This window comes from Brachyistius frenatus, unplaced genomic scaffold, assembly GCF_029030835.1.
Source record: "Brachyistius frenatus isolate BFR_SWC_R1_liver_20210118 unplaced genomic scaffold, ASM2903083v1 Contig_61, whole genome shotgun sequence".
NCBI lineage: Eukaryota > Metazoa > Chordata > Actinopteri > Embiotocidae > Brachyistius > Brachyistius frenatus.
Window position 1 is genome coordinate 153,245 of NW_027210660.1, and position 16,236 is coordinate 169,480.

The window sequence follows — 16,236 nt, forward strand, 5'->3', positions numbered from 1 at the left end:
GCTGTGTTAGCGAGGCGAGCCTGACGTGACCAAAGGCTGTAAACTAAAAACAACAACAACAACAACAACGTTTGTCGGTGTTCATGTCTTTAATGCCGTTTTACCTTTTTTTTTTTTTTTTAATCAGAGCTCGTGCGTCACGTGTACCTGTGTTTGGTGTCTCCTAGGTTGTGTTTTCTTCCCAGCTAACGTGAACACGTGATGCTTTACATCGGGAGGATGTTGTGTTAAAAAAAAACAAAAAAAAAACCTCGTGTTCCTTACGAGGTAAATTCTGGCTAACCATACGGTCATTCATAATTGGCTGGCCGGCCGGCCCGGCTCTCTGCGGAGGCTCCCTTGCCCTCCCCGGATGGGCCGGTTTGAGCTGACGCTTAGCCTGCTTAAGCCCCGGTACTTCCGTCCTCTTCATCTGGGGGTGGTGGTGGGGAAGGTGTGCACTCCTGATCCAACCAGTGTTATTGACATGAAGTGAGAAACGTTCAGGGCTGTGAGTGAGTGACTGAGCGGCTCGTTGTGGAGACACGGACACCTGCATCCCGTCTATTTCCTGATGCAACTCAAGAGGGCGAGACGTGTGGAGTGAAACCTGAGCTCACACAGCTGACCATACCGACGTGGTTTAACCCCGTCGTGCCTGGCAATGGACGTTTTCCTGAACGCACACGTTCAGGTCCACTTGCCACACTTTAGACCTCATGCAATAATTGTTGAACAGTGTTCAAGCGCTTTCTGTCCTTTTTAAGATCTCTGATTCAGAGGTGTTGACATTTTTGCTCAGGCAAAAGATGTCTCAGTCAAACGGTAACTTCAGAGCAGTCAGTAGTTGATATCGAGGTTTGTAAGTAGTTTCCTTTTAAAAAGTATTTTTGTGTCAGTCGCAATGTGGTTTGTAATTCATCTTTGAACTTGACTTATTGAGAAACGGATAAACTATGTATGATACCCAATTATGCAAACTAATCTGTTATTTATTAATCTGCCAAACATTCTAAACGGCTTATTAAAATTTTGAGGACTGCCCGTTTTCCTTGTTCATGCTCACAAGTTATCAGCACCGAACACAAACTGTTTCAGCCGGTGGCAGAGAAATTGTGTGTGACATTGATACTGACTTTGATACAACACTGGTTATTTTTAGGACTTTTAGGTGGTGGTGTTGTTGTACTGGGCTATATTTATATTGTATTATATCATATTGTCAAAATGTGTTTCCTCAAGCATCTTCTTTGTAACCGATAACAGTGTGATCTCTCTTCTTGCATAGATGGCGTCCGCAAATGCCACGTACGGACAGAAGGAGTCCTCGGACCAGAACTTTGATTACATGTTTAAAATCCTCATCATTGGCAACAGCAGTGTCGGAAAGACTTCCTTCCTTTTCCGCTACGCAGACGACTCTTTCACACCAGCCTTTGTCAGCACGGTGGGCATCGACTTTAAGGTCAAGACCATCTACAGGAACGACAAGAGGATAAAGCTGCAGATATGGGTGAGCAAGTGGATATAGAAATGTACATACTTATAGATGTGAGGTTGTAGGTACAGAATTTCTGTTGGTTTCCAGAACAGGTCTTCAGGGATGGAATAAGAAATGTAGGAAAATGTTAAGGAAACACAGTCAATCACCCCCACGCCTGCTTTTCTGTAGCTGACATTGAATGACAGTTTGCCAGCGGTGTGTTTTCAGCAGCGCTGCGCTGACCTGAGCTGTTGAGAGTCAGGTAACACCGAAGAAGTCTTCCTCTATTTATATTACCTTACATTACATAATTACAACAGATGTTGCAATCAGTGTTTTCAGTCTTATATTAATGTTGTTTTACAAAACACAGCAGTGTAGTGCACACACAGCCTAAAACAGGAGAGTATAATTAGACCAGTCTGACCGCAGAATAGCTATGAATTAAGACGTATTAACAAGCAGGCTGATGTAAGGTGTACAGGTTTATAAAGTATTCCAGCTGTCTGTTCATTTCCAGACACAAAATACTAAAATTTAAGTGGGTTGCAACAGCTGCTGGTAGTTTTTCATTAACAATTAATCTGGTCATTATTTCTTCAAGCAATTGTTATTCATAGAGCCTGACTGAGACTGGATTTTTGGGGCTGATTCACATATCAGGGAGTACAAAAATATTTGATATCGATATATAGTCATTAAACTCTTGTGACAAAGATATGTAATTGAGATTTTACAGCGTAAGGAGAAACTTTATTGTGCATAACTAAATTACTTTGAATTTAAAAAATAACACAAATTGAATAATTTCTTAATCACACCAAGCATCTTTTTCAGCAGTATTTTCTGGAAAATACAAAATTATATCGAACAACATATGCGCCAAAAATTACACATCTGTGATCGGCCAGTATTAAAATCTGCCAGCCAATAAATCAGTCTCGTTCAGTCGTCTGTAAAACATCCGTTCCAGTTTCCTGAAGTCCAAGGTGACATTTTCCATCGTCTTGTTTAGTGTGACTAACTAAAACTCAGAAACATTCAGTTTGCAGGGATGTGAAACAAAGGAAAGTGGCAAATCCTCATGTTCAGAAGCTTAAACTGGAGATTGTTGATACTTTTGCTTTATAAGAGCCTCAAATGCTTTATCAGTTATCAAAAAAAGGTGCTTATTAACTTTCTATTGCTCGACCAACCAATTGTTTCAGGTCTACATTTCAACAAGGCTGAAAACAACTAGATTTGAGTGTTCAGAACTACGATGTCCTTTCTACCTGCTGACTGCATGTTCATGCCCTTCACATGTGTAACTAATGCGGCCGTGTTATCATGCATCTAATGATTACCGGATGTTAAACGGGCCCCTTCGGTCTCCAGAATCTCCTCATTTGCTGTGTAATGACAATACCCTTGAAGCATTCTTAACATGCGCCATAAAGCCTGACCCTAGGACCAATTTCTTATTACATGCGACACCAGAAGAATACGTAATGCTTCTGGGACGTTGGCTGAATGTTAACGGCAGGCATTCATCATTTGAAATGCACAGCCACAAATTATTTGCAGGTGCTGGCTCTCCTTCATTTCAGTGTCAAACTCATCTGATTCTGACTATAATAACTACATATACTTAAAAATGTAACCTGTCTGTGTAGGACACTGCTGGCCAGGAGCGCTACAGGACAATCACCACAGCATACTATAGGGGAGCCATGGGCTTCATCCTCATGTATGACATCACCAACGAGGACTCCTTCAACGCTGTGCAAGACTGGTGAGGGACGACAACTGAGTATGTCTGTGTGTTCGAGGACCGGGACTTATTTCCAGTTTATCCTCCCTCGAGTTCTGGGACTCAACAGGAGGTGGAACCGTCAGCGTCTAATTATTTCAAGCACTTATTTACATGTGAAAACAAATGTCGGCAATAAGAATGTTACAATATTCTTTTCTTTGACTAAATACGTGTTTGCACGACAAATGTAGATACTGTAGGTCAATGCTGAACCAGAAAGAAGTACAGCAGAATAGATTTTTGCAACTTGTTTGGCCATCAATTTAATTATTCATTCGCAATAAGGGGTTTAGATGATTCCATTAAACTTGTTTCAAATCACTTTGGGAGCTTGCGTTATGTAGCCATTACCTGTGGCTTATCTGCACCTCAGCATTATACCAGTGATTAAAGTCTTTCTTGTAAAATAACTTGTAATAAGCGACACGACGCGTTAGGGCTCGGTTCGGAGAAAGGTGGCTCAGCATTTAACCTCTGCAAAACGAAAGATGCTTTTTAGATCAGTGTACGTGACCAACCCGTGTCTGCTTAACAGGTCGACCCAGATCAAGACATACTCGTGGGACAATGCTCAGGTCCTCTTGGTCGGGAACAAGTGTGATATGGAGGACGAGCGAGTGGTGGCTTCAGAGCGGGGCCGGCAGCTGTCGGAACAGCTGGGTAAGTCAGATGATCAGACTGAAAACCCGATGCCATGTGTCTGTTGTTGTACAACTCCGTTTATCTTCCTCTCGCTAGAATGAATGGCTGGATGTTCAAGTGGTAAGGCTTTGTAGGCAAACATGTTGTTTAATATCTGTTTAATGTCTGTCATCAAAAACCTGCTGCAATGCATAAATTCATTGTGTTTGAAACTGACGTTTAATAGTTCAGGCTGAAGTTACTCTAAATCAAAGGCAGAGTCATTCTAACTTGAGTTTCAGGCTGCTTTCAAGCTATTACATTTTCATTTTAAAGCACATAACCTCTGCTATGTTCATGCCTTTCTGTCGTTTTTGAACCCCTAAAAATCCGAATTTTGAAAAACCTGCAGACCCAATTTTATTTAGAAAACTCTTGGACTTTATTGTGGACGTGCAGAAACGATAACTTTAGAAAACACGACGCTGACGCCCAGGTTTGGTTCCTGATTGGCTCTTATCATTCATGACGTATTCTCCCCAGATTCGTCATGCTGCGTTTGGCATGACCTTTTTCTGGACGATAACAAACCGTATCAGCCTTGACTACCTGTGGTTAATTCAAAATGGATAACAAATTACAGGCATTAATGACCTTGTTGTCTGTGCTAGCAGCTCTTCTGCAGTTCAATTTGTCATTTTTTTTTTTAATGCCCTGACTTCCCAAATGCTCAGGAGGCAATTTTAAACGTGCATTTCATTTTAAGTAGATATTCTTAAGGCATCAGGACAATACAAAAGAAAGCTCAACTTCTTTTAAGCCACATAATTCACACAGCCGGTCATCCTCTTGGATATTTTTAAAACGACCAACCTCAAAAGCCAGAGGAATGATTTCCGTTCTTAACTGTAAAACTAGGGATCTTTGGTTTCTTGATAGATTTGCTTTACTGTAAGTTCAGGGCCAAAATGTTTGCTTGATTTGAATACGTTTGTAATTTGGGTTTTAGCAGGATATCTCTTCACCATTTTTCTTCAAATCTATCAAGTCACTTTCTTCTAAATGTGGTAATATTGCACAATAAATTATTGCTATGCATGTAGACATAACGTACATTTATATGTAATGTAGACTCGATTTGAAACCACCGATGAAGGTGGTAAGATCTGAAACAAAAGAATTTAATTTGAAACTATTTCCACCGGTCTGATATGAAGGGAAATATTCATGAGGTGTGAGCTGAATGTCTGACTGTAGCCTCGATATGTCCTGACATGACAAGATAAGTGGATTAAGTGGATAAGCTTCACATTGAAACGACAAGTGTAACCAGAGCTCCTGTCCGTCTCCGTCGCCCGTCCTGACAGGTTTTGAGTACTTCGAAACCAGCGCTAAAGACAACATCAACGTGAAGCAGACGTTCGAGCGGCTGGTGGACATCATCTGTGAGAGGATGTCAGAGAGTCTGGACAACAACGACCCGACCATCACCGGAGCTAAACAGGGGCCGCAGCTCAGCGAGCAGCCGCACAGGTCCCATCAGGATTGTGCTTGCTGAACACAGCTGCTACACACACACACACACACGCTGCTGTCCTGAAATCCTTTTAGTTTTTGTTTCAGTTGGAGTTTTGCTTTCTTTTTCATTTTCATTTTCACACACACACGCACACACACACACACACACACACACACACGAGTTGGCTGCTTAATATCTCCACCCCTCTCACTACACCACGAGCACCGTCCATATGAGCCAGCTCTCCCCAAAGATGAGGTGTTTTCACAGACACTATCTTCAAGTTTTTGTTTATAATATAGAGATTCTGTGATGGTGCTAATTTAGTCAGAGGGGTGCAGAACATTTAACAGAGGTACAATCCCAAATTCTGTTTCTTTCATACTTGTATACATACGTACACGCACAACACACACGCTATACTGTATCTTTCCAGAATTATAAAAGGCCAGTGAAGGCCAAGACCAAATCATTCCTTACTGACGTGTCTGTAATTGGGTTGAACTTTAATAGGTTGTAAAGGAGCGATGTTTTCCAACCAATCAGCACTTGCACCTCAGATTTAAATGGGTACCAATCATTTGCTTTTACTCCCATTGAACATACATGTATTTTGCTGTGTACAGGGGTGATGTTTTTTTGTGTTTTTTTTTTAAGTTTTGGAGTTGGTCAGGTGTGGTTTTGAGAATGTGAAATCATCCTCAGTGTTGTGGTTGATGATTGATAATTATGGCCCAAGTTTGAAATCCAAACAGGGTCGCTTTCTCTTTTTATTTTAGGGAATGAAAGCAAGAATAGCAGAAGTCATGCATACTAGCCAAGTTGAATTAATATGCACCCCCTTTTCAAAGTAAAAAAAAAAAAAAAAAAAATTCTATTAGTAAAATAAATATGATGGCAGTGTTGTTTGTTTGGTTGGTCCAGTGTAAGGAGCCCCTAGATTTTAGATTCTTAGTCTTGTTTTTTTTTTTTTTTTTTTTACTTTTTTGTTACTGTTTTTTAAGACGTACAACAAAATCAAAAGATAAGGGATCTCTTTCACTACATGAAGAGTGTATAAATGTTTAAAAGTTAATAGATATGCATTTGAAAATGCATATATAATACATATATATGCATATATAATGAACCGATTGAATAATGAGATTGGTTTTGGACCCGTGCTTTAGCAAGAGGTGCATGTTGGTGATGTTTTGAACCGATCCTGGTGGACCGGCTGGTTATTTGTGAGCTGTTGTCTGAATTTAAAACTCATGTTTCCTACAGTTTCAGCACTTTGGAGGTACCAAACGGGGGCAAAGGTTTCAGATGTTAAACCCACAGCCCCTTCACATTGTATTAACTTTCATTCAATGCATACAATGTGCAACATGCACTCATTAGAAAGGCATGTGATTCAGTGTGAGCACTGGTGCAGCACAGACCTGCCATCTCCATCGACTCCCAGATAGCATCTCATGTCTCTGTAGATGATATTTTCGTCTTTATTTTGGCGGAATCTGATGTTTTGAAGCATGTTAAATGTCAAATTGTGAGTTTTATTTTTTTCCTCAGATGCTAAAGTAAAGGGACGCGTCTGCCCGTCTAGTCAGTACAAACTTTCTGTAAGTTATGCATTCTCAAATGCGCTGAGGCATGCGACAGTCGTTTCGCCACCTGAATTATTTATTTTGTATTATTTATAATTTAATTTATTTTTTAGGTGGTGTTCTTCCTAGATCATGCATTGCATTCTGCACTTGACTTTTTAAAGAGATGTTCGATAGTGTTCGGTTGCTTAGACTCTCAGCTTTTAGATAAAAATGTATGCGTGTTTACCGTGCAGTGTGCAGAGCACGAGATGCCTCCTCGGGAGGAAAATTAAACATTCCAGTGGAGAAGAAGCTCTTATCATGTCCACATGGCTTCGGAGGGAAGTTTATGTGTCTTTTGATATCAGTTATGTAACTTTTCAGACTTTAGAGGGTAAAAACAGACTGCTCTCCGCTCTTCATATCAGCAACATACAACCCTGCTGAAGGTTTGCAACACTACTCGTACTGTACTTGTATGTGAGTGTACAGTTTGTATAAAGAGAAGCTCAATAATAGTTCTTCAATAAGAGGTCTTATTATAAATTTAGAGCCAAAAAGAAAGCTTGTTAGACATTTGTTAGACTTGTGCTATAAAATGTGTCTGCTAGTTTTCTACTACTCTGCAGAAGCTTCAAACAGGAAATGTGTTTAAGAAAGGAAAACTGAACACTATGAGCACTTCGTTAAAAAGTGATTCTTACCACTTATGTTCATGTTGGACTTGTTTGTTGACTTTTTTTGTAACTTTATTTATTGTGTTTTGCTACAGTTGTAAACTTTGCTGATGACTTAGGAACACGTATCGATCCTCTCCTGCCCACCTCCCCTCCCCGTCATAAATAACCCTTGTAAATAGGAGCTGTCTGCCTGTCAGGCATTAGTTGTGTGAATTGTGCTGTAATTCTGTAATGCCAGGTTTACTAAAAATGAGGAATCAATAAACAAATCCTAAAAGCTGTACTTCTGTGTTGGTTAATCAGGGTGAGTGATGTTTCGGAAATGGTTTAAGGTAACTTTTATTGTGCCCAGCAGAGGGCATAATACTGCAAAAATCTCTCCTTTTCTACTGGAGTTGTTTGACCATCTATGGTTTGGTTCTCTACTGCACTTAATACAACTCCCACAGTGTCAACAAGAAGATAGGTGTAACGGTATGAAGGTGATGCATCGAAATTAGCGAAAAACAAACAGCCTCTCCTCATAGTAAGACACAAAACACATTGGGGTTTAGTAATGTAGTGAATTTAATAAATGTCAGGTAGACGTGTCCATTACACATGGATACATAGGGTTTCTCAAGATGTACACATACATTCATGGACTTTTGGTGACTGAAGAAGTACACAGCAGCCACCATCATGACAAATACAATGGTTACTGTACACAAAAAGCGACAACACATGCAGTGCTCATTTTTGAAAAAGAAAAAAAAAAGCAACAAGGAAATAAGACCATATGTAAAATAAGAAATGTTTCAGTAAATAAAATATATATATTTGTCATTACTAAGTGCTTGTAAACAAGTAAGGCATTATATTACACAGAGGATGACAGCACTTGGTGACACCCTGGTGTTTTGTTGCACCCTTGTTGAGATTGTCCAGCTTACACAGATAAATGCTATCCTACATCAGTCCAGTGGATAGCAGTTTGCTACATGGCTCCCCCCCCCCCAAAAACAATGTAGGGCAACAAGTCTGTTAGAGTCAAATGAGGCGGCAGTCCATACCTGCTGATGTTCAACCTTTCAGTTTCCAGTTGACATGCAGCCCTTATCGAGGCCTGTTCATGCCTACACAGTGCAGTGCAAAAGTCAGTTTTATTTCCCCAGCTTTTATTCTGGAGAGTGCATTTACAATGGCCTCGCATTAAGTCTCTGATAAGGATTTTCGGTTACAGAAGGCTAATGTTCCTTATCATGCAGGCCTGTATCCTCGGAGCTGTAAAAACATCAAAGAAAAAGCACCACTGCTGGGAGTTAGTAAGCCTGGACCTGGTTTGGTAAAAGCTGGCATCCGCTGCTGACATGGTTCATCACCTTCTGCTTCAGCTGGGCCACTTGCTCCCTGAGGACGCTGGCTGTGGAGGCCAGCTCGGTGTTCTGCGTTTTCAGGGACTTGACCTTGTCCTCCAGCCGAGAGATCCTCTCCAATTTTCTCTTGCGACATTTGGAGGCGGCTATCCTGTTCCGCAGCTTCTTCCTCTCCGCCTTGATGCGCTCCTGGTTGTCCATGTCAATGGGAGACAGAGGAGGGCTGTCCCCGAAGCTCTGCATGTCTGGTACCGTCTGCGGTTCGTCTTTCACCATACCGACAGACTGGAGTCGTGACAGAGCAGCCGCAGCGGCCGCCTGTTGCTGCGCGCTACTCAAATGAGACGGAGGCGGCGGGAAGGGAATGGTTTCCGTGGAGTAGTTTATGGTGGCCCCGAGCGGACTGGCCGCATAGCCGTTCAAAGTCGTGTACACGGGAAGGTCTGACGTCTGGAGGCCGGCGGAAGCGCCTCCGTTGGATGATCCGAGGAGCTCCAGTCTATCCACGGAGACGCACCCAGCTTCGCTCAACTGGTTCTGCTTGTGGAGATCCTCCAGCGCCTTGACGAAGCCTTCTGCGAATTCCTGCTCGTCACTGGCTGACTTCGGGTAGAGGAACTGGGACGTCGGGTTGCTGGTGGTGACCAGACCGTTGGACTGGATAATAAGGCGCTCCAGGTCCGGAGAGGTCAGTTTCAAGAGTCCCAAATCTGGGGAGTTGAGAAGTCCGTCTGCGTCCCGAAGCGGGTTGGATTTGAGCTCGGAGTTCTGGTCGTCCAGTTTCAGACTGATTTCCTTCTTCATCATCGTGCTCTGGGAATAGATGCTGGGGACCCTCGGAGTATTCAACACGATGCCTGGGTAGAGGGTTGTTTCCATTCTACACCCTCATATGAGGGAGTGTTGAGCGGTACGCATTAACGATTGTTGAACAGCCACATCCAAACATGAGGAAATCAGCTGATCCGTATTTTATGGTATCCTGTTTCCTTATCCCCTTCTCGATCTATCAGTCACTGTATCAGTCGACCACTTGAGCTGTTGTGCCTGAGGGGCTCTGATGTGTCTCTAGCGCGCGTATGATATTGTCTTTACCCGATGGCACGACTGCTATGCGCAGCGCCAGACCTCGCTCGCTTTCTAGCCCTAAAAATTCCATTATGTCACTCCAGAGCGCGCAGATTGGCCCAAAATGACGTTGGTTTCCGGTTTAATTTGAATAAGGGGCCGAGCCGGTCTTTATTGCCATGGAGACATTAGGTAAACTACAAACAGTGCAATGCATTGTGGTTTGATGTCATAGCATAAAAAAGCTCAGGGTCGCCAAAAGAGAGCAGAGACTGGGCGGGGAAGGTGTAAAAGGCGAAGGCCAAGGAAAGGAAGAACAGAGGAACAGGCTCTGGAGAAAATGTTCCTTCAACTCAGGCAGTAGAATAGAATAGAATAGAATAGAATAGAATAGACGGAGCAAGACAGGAAATAACTGTAATTTTAGTTTTATGGGTTGAACTTCAAACTCAAATCACAGTGTTATTCGTCAGATTTCAGCTGAAACGTTAACTCCTCTCTTTCCAGCTCTGTAAGGATTAATAGTATCAACGTTCACACAAATAAAACCAAGAGAGCCATAAATGAGGTGTATATTAAAGTGTCCTGAAAGTGTCTGTGGTCAAACTGAGCTCGAACTAGAAAAGGGAAGGAAACAGTGACAGTAGAACGAGGAAACCAGTGTTTACTGTGATTGAAAGTGAGCTGGTGGAAAGATTAATGCAGTGACTTGTCCATCAGTGGCTGCTGGAACACAAACACACTGTGTTTTCATGGTTTTAATGGCTTGTGGCTGCTGGATGTTGAGCTGCCCAGAGCCTCTTTATATGTTCCACAAATACAAGGAGTGATTTTTAATGATCGTAACAATGAAAAAACAAAGCTCTGCTATTATTCATCTTGAGTACAAACCAAGCACACACATATAAAATGTCTGACAGAATAGAATAGAGTAGAATAGAGACAGATATACATGCAGTATACAGTATATCACTGAGTTTGGTCCTGTGGTAGAAACTACCGAAGATTATTCTTTATTCCACCCATGCACAGTGATGACGTCAGCAGGCTGTCTGCATCAGCACCACAGAGCATAGAGGGCATCATTAGTTTCCATGGCAACACTGACACAGTGAGTGACGCAGGCTAGACAGAGCGCGAGAGAGAAAGGTGAATGGGTTGAAAGGAGGAGAAGGAGGAGCTCTGAGCGACTGCAGTGCAGGTTGTGTAGGTGGTCGGTGGAGGTATAATGTGTGTGTGTGTGTGTGTGTGTGTGTGTGATGTGGTTCAGAAGCAGAAATCAGTGTTGCTTCTGTAACCTCAACACGAATGTGAGAATCGATTTGAAGCATTCACCGCATTATATTCTTCCAAGAAGAAAAAATGTCCAGCCTATGGAGAGTACATGTTCTCCACTGTGCCAGTCACATAAGGTGCACTGTCCAGAATGTGTGAGTCATTTCGCAACCCAGGGGCGTGGACCACACGGAGAACTTCGAAAAAAGAGCTGCTCCTGTAAAGCGATATTAGATTAGTTGTGACTTCATGACAGCAAACTGAGAAGAGGGTTTGTCCTCTAAACTCAGGTAATGGAGTGTGATGGAGGTTGTGTAAGACACAGTTTCTCCCCCCTCGGCCAGAGAAGTGTCCTTTGACTGGAGGTCTCCTGGGAGACGCTCACTGGGCCTGCATGTTCAGCTACGCCCTGTGTCACACTCACGCCGTCACAGTGCATACATTCACACGTGGGAGCTGCCCAGTGAAACCCCTGGAGCAGCTGGTTGGGGGTTCACTTTGTGGACTGTTTGAACAGCTCTAATTTTTCCCCCCCCCCCCTGCCCTCTTTTCAAAGAGAGATCTGTCTCCTGATGCCAAGGTGAAGAAATAATTCACACGTTTTTTCTATTTCCAGGATTAACTGCTGCGGTGGGATCCATGCCCAAACAGTAGGTGGCAGCATAACCCATCCATATTTAATGTGACATTTCATTTCAGATGTGAACCAGAAGAAGACAGCTGCAAGCGAAGACAATCCCGGGCTACTTGTTTGTGATATTTGATACCGTTAATATTTATCTACAACTGCTCCAGTAATAACAGCCGAGGATAATGGCCAATAAGAAGAAAGTATTGGTGACAGGTGAGAGGTTTTAATTTGTCAGAGGACTAGAGAGAAACAAATGTGTCTCAAAGAGTGTCTATATTGTTTCTACAGTAAATCTGTCATAGTTTTTAAATTATGTATCAGCTTCACGGTTTACATGTCTAATATGATTTAACTATTGTGAGTACATCATAATTGTGTATTGGCACTACTTTTAAAAATGACCCTGCTGCAGGCAGTAATGTTGCTGTCAGCAGAGAAGGGTTTTGTCTCTTGGAGGAATCTGTCTCTGTATATCATGTGCTGCTACTACAATTAATTTTTAACTTGATGCAACCTTTAGACTTTGAATGAAGAGTCCCCTTTTATTTTTACATTCAGTTCTATCACGTCTCCATGAAAGATAAGCGCCCTCGTTGACCTTACTGCTGCTCAGTGTATATCTGCTGCAGCTGATCACTCTTTTTTGTCTGCAGGGTTTGAGCCCTTTGGTGAGCATGCAGTAAACTCCAGCTGGGTGGCAGTGCAGGTAATCAGTAATTGAGCCGTCCATACTGAATAAAGCTGCCAGCTGATGACTTGGGTTTTTAAAGTAAATGTGGCATTTGGATAGGAAAGGGTATTTCAGGTTTTGTGGAATGAAGCACTTTGGAGGGGAATTTTGTGGGGAATTTTTCATCACCTGATTAAAGGAGCTGTGGTGTCATTTTGTTGATTGTTGTGTGCTTGTAAAACCCTTTAAGAATGCAGTTAACTTCAATATAAATGTTTCTGTGCTCACAGGAACTGGAGCGATTAGGACTCGGTGAGGCAGTAGAGCTACATGTGTGCGAGGTGCCTGTTGAGTACCAGGCTGTTCAGAGCCTCCTACCATCTCTGTGGAAGGAGCACCAGCCACAGGTATTCAAGGAAATACAAAACACTGCACATACAAAACATGATTTCCCATTATCCTCTTAAAAAGGTGTTGCAAAAATTGCAAAACAAAATACCCCCTCTGACCTTCATCCCCTCTGTGCTTTTGTGTCCTGCGAGCAGTTAATGGTCCATGTAGGTGTTTCTGTGTTCGCCACCATAGTCACTCTGGAGCAGTGTGGCCACAACAAGGGCTACAAACGTCTGGACAACTGCAGCTTCCGCCCAGCCTCCCAGTGCTGCAAGGAGAACGGCCCGGACTGCATCAAGTCAGTGCTAGACATGGAAACAGTCTGCAAAAGGGTCAACGACTCTGACATCGGGATCTCCGTGTCTGTGTCTGAGGATGCAGGCAGGTTGGTGATGCTATTTACACATGTAGGAAAATTCACACGTGTGCACACTCCCCACATGTTTCATAGAATTACTGAATTCAACCCTGATAATAGGTGCTGACCTACACACTGCCTTTTTCACCTGAAACCAAATTTAAAAATCATACATTTTATTTGGGCTTTTCCTATTCTCACGTCAAAAACTTTTTTTTAATTTTTTTTTTTACCTCTACTATAGGCTATTTGAAATACAGAGATGGGGGAATGCCATAAATTAAATGTAAAAAGATCTGTCTGCGAGCAATAATTATAGGAACTTGATTTATCAAAAAACTATTGCCTTTTTTGTGTTGTATACAGGCATTTATTTCTGTTATGGTAAATGGCAACAATCAGTGAACTTCCGACACAGTATGATATTTGCATAGCTATCATTTACATGTCTATTGTTAAGGCTATTGACCATAAATATAGCAGTTTGGTCCGACATGGACCGACTATATTGGTGATATGGAGGTCTGTTATGTACTAAAGTGTGTACTTTGTTGTCTCCTCCATGTTTATTCCCCTGTGGGTCCTACCCCCCAGATGTATGTTACTAAGCAGAAATAATGATAATATTTACTTTACACCCATTCTTTGGCTTCTGCCAGGTACCTGTGTGACTACACCTACTACACTTCTCTGTTCCTGGGGAACGGCCGCGCCACTTTCATCCACGTGCCTCCACTGGGAAAACCCTACAGCAGCCAGGACCTGGGTCGAGGCCTTCAGGTTATCGTGCAGGAAATGCTGAAACTGCTGGAGGAGGATCACACTAAAGACAACGAGCACTGCAATCTTGATCATCAATAACAGCCTGACCACTAACGACAGACTTACAATCTGAACGGAGTCCAACTGACCAGAAAAGGCCACTGGCTTGTTCTATTGGTTTAATCAGCGTGTCGTATGAGGCGAGCAAATCATTTCTGATTTAGTTGTGTGGCTCAAAAACATCAAAACCTTCATGCTGACAGTGAAGACTTACAGCGGACCATTGAATAGCATGATTTTCACATTGTTGTCAATTCTGGGAAGTGTGTGTAAGCTGAATGCTTTAAAGCCAAGTTTATCTTAAAATTATTGGAGGTTGTCTGTTTGAGACATTGACTGCAGCATCTGTAATGTAGTCTGTGTGGGGGCTTCAGTGTGTTTATAATGTACATGAATAGTTGGCATCAGTGAGCATTTGTTGTCTGCCTCTGATCCTCCATCAGACTGGAAACAGATGTCAACACAGCCTTTATGGACATATTAAGGGTGCTTCGTGTAAAAGGGGGAGTTCATGCGACTGTATGAATATATAATGAGTAAGAAGGTAGCAGTTGTAACAAGTTATATATTATGACACACTGTGCAAACCTTCACAAATTTGCAATGCACTAACTTTTCAAGCCACATCCTTCATCTGCCACTCGACACTGTCCTCAACCTGTTTCAACGTATTTCTAAGTATGCTGTCGGTTGCTTGTGTCACTTGTATTTGCACCAGAGAAATGTGATGACCTTCATGTGACGGGAAGATCTGTTTATCTCAGGGAATATATTGCACATGCAATCAGTATCAAGTAATCTGAATAATTTGATGTCTCTGTCCCATGTATGTAACGTAGCTTTGCAAAGCAAAGCCGCATAACACTGTATAATTAAAGCATTTCACAAAAGCTTGGTTTTATTTGTTCTCGTTTGTCTGAAATCTTTGGTAAGACGGAATACTGCTTGTTCTGTTTGCCATTTGCACATTTATATGCATTTTATAATTGGTTTTTGAATCTCAATTGTTTTGCTTCAGTCATTAAAAAGACAAGGTGAAAATCCAACATGAAAATCTCAGCAGCTGTGGTTCTCATTTATAAAAGTTACTTTTTTGTTTTATCTCCTATGGTGTAAATGAATGACCCTGTGATTGTTGCCGGGTCACACAGGAGCAGTCAGGTCAAACTTACCTGCTTCCTCTCAGTGGCCTGAGGTCATCAGAGGATACGAAAACTGAAAGATCCTAACTGCAAACTCAAACATCAGAATGATGAAGAATACTATTTAAACTTTTTTTTTTTTTTACTATAGCAGAAAGACATTTCATCATTCAAGTTATACTGTCTTGAAACAAAGATTGCTAAGACAATTTTGATTTAAGATTTGTTTCTTTGTTTTTATGGATGTTTGACATTAGAAAGGCTAGCAGATTATAAATCTGAAACTTGTCAGATACAGGAATGTACTCTGAAACGAGCCACTACTTTGTCATGTGTGCTGTTGCAATAAAGTATTTACTTTCAAATTCCTTTGATACAGGCTGGGTTACAGTATTACCAGGTGTAATATGTTGTGATTCAACAGACCTGCTGAACTTGTTCTGACCTGACATTTTGATGCAGGGCAGATCGTGATTAAAAAAAGAAAAAAAGATTGAACATTGCTGCCACAATTCCTCAACTAATACATGTTTGGTCCTACTTTTGGACACAGTAGTAAAACCAATTTATTGCCTCTCTTCACAGAGGAGCGTAGCAGGATTTATGAGCGCGTCAGAAATCCTCTTGGGAGCTCCCAGCAGATGGCACATGAGGACAAAGTCCCAGTACCAGACATGAAATAAAACAAAACATGCTCTTCAAAGTAAAATAAAAAACGATAATAAAAACTTTCAAGTGAAAACTGAGATCAAACCACCAAGAAGACGTACAAACGGACCACTAGTAAGTACAAAACAACTACAGAGATGTAAACCAATTTTAAAAAAAGATGGAAAAAGACCGCAAAGACTAAAAAAAAAATGACCAGAGAGAA

At 41.8% G+C, this 16,236-nt stretch overlaps 3 protein-coding genes across 4 annotated transcripts; 2 read left to right on the forward strand and 1 right to left on the reverse strand.

Annotated features, from left to right (window-relative positions):
- Positions 1-1,250: 1,250 nt before the first annotated feature.
- LOC138625265 (ras-related protein Rab-3A-like) lies at positions 1,251-7,929 on the forward strand. Its single transcript, XM_069706067.1, has 4 exons — positions 1,251-1,492; positions 3,118-3,236; positions 3,793-3,917; positions 5,246-7,929. Exons 1-4 carry the CDS (start codon positions 1,268-1,270, stop codon positions 5,434-5,436), a joined length of 660 nt encoding a protein of 219 aa, XP_069562168.1. The 5' UTR covers positions 1,251-1,267; the 3' UTR covers positions 5,437-7,929.
- A 268-nt stretch (positions 7,930-8,197) lies between these two features.
- Positions 8,198-9,882, reverse strand: LOC138625263 (transcription factor JunD-like). Its single transcript, XM_069706061.1, has one exon. It carries the CDS (start codon positions 9,880-9,882, stop codon positions 8,950-8,952), a length of 933 nt encoding a protein of 310 aa, XP_069562162.1. The 3' UTR covers positions 8,198-8,949.
- A 28-nt stretch (positions 9,883-9,910) lies between these two features.
- On the forward strand, positions 9,911-15,288 carry LOC138625266 (pyroglutamyl-peptidase 1-like). Of its 2 annotated transcripts, none has more exons than XM_069706069.1 (6): positions 9,911-9,980; positions 12,046-12,190; positions 12,631-12,683; positions 12,938-13,054; positions 13,193-13,425; positions 14,058-15,288. In XM_069706069.1, the coding sequence occupies exons 2-6, from the start codon at positions 12,160-12,162 to the stop codon at positions 14,257-14,259; spliced, it is 636 nt and encodes a 211-aa protein (XP_069562170.1). In that variant the 5' UTR covers positions 9,911-9,980; positions 12,046-12,159; the 3' UTR covers positions 14,260-15,288. The 2 variants fall into 2 exon arrangements, with proteins under 2 accessions (XP_069562170.1, XP_069562169.1); XM_069706068.1 differs by lacking the exon at positions 9,911-9,980 and adding an exon at positions 10,130-11,926.
- The last annotated feature ends 948 nt before the right edge of the window (positions 15,289-16,236 follow it).

What these genes read in the sequence shown, in the direction of transcription:
- LOC138625265 (XM_069706067.1), top strand. Translation starts at nt 1,268, where the DNA reads ATGGCGTCCGCAAATGCCACGTACGGACAGAAGGAGTCCTCGGACCAG. An exon ending in GGATAAAGCTGCAGATATGG is followed by an intron (nt 1,493 to 3,117) that starts GTGAGCAAGTGG and finishes CTGTCTGTGTAG; the next exon opens with GACACTGCTGGCCAGGAGCG. An exon ending in TTCAACGCTGTGCAAGACTG is followed by an intron (nt 3,237 to 3,792) that starts GTGAGGGACGAC and finishes TCTGCTTAACAG; the next exon opens with GTCGACCCAGATCAAGACAT.
- LOC138625263 (XM_069706061.1), bottom strand. Translation starts at nt 9,882, where the DNA reads ATGGAAACAACCCTCTACCCAGGCATCGTGTTGAATACTCCGAGGGTC.
- LOC138625266 (XM_069706069.1), top strand. Translation starts at nt 12,160, where the DNA reads ATGGCCAATAAGAAGAAAGTATTGGTGACAG. An exon ending in GAAGAAAGTATTGGTGACAG is followed by an intron (nt 12,191 to 12,630) that starts GTGAGAGGTTTT and finishes TTTTGTCTGCAG; the next exon opens with GGTTTGAGCCCTTTGGTGAG. An exon ending in GGAAGGAGCACCAGCCACAG is followed by an intron (nt 13,055 to 13,192) that starts GTATTCAAGGAA and finishes TCCTGCGAGCAG; the next exon opens with TTAATGGTCCATGTAGGTGT.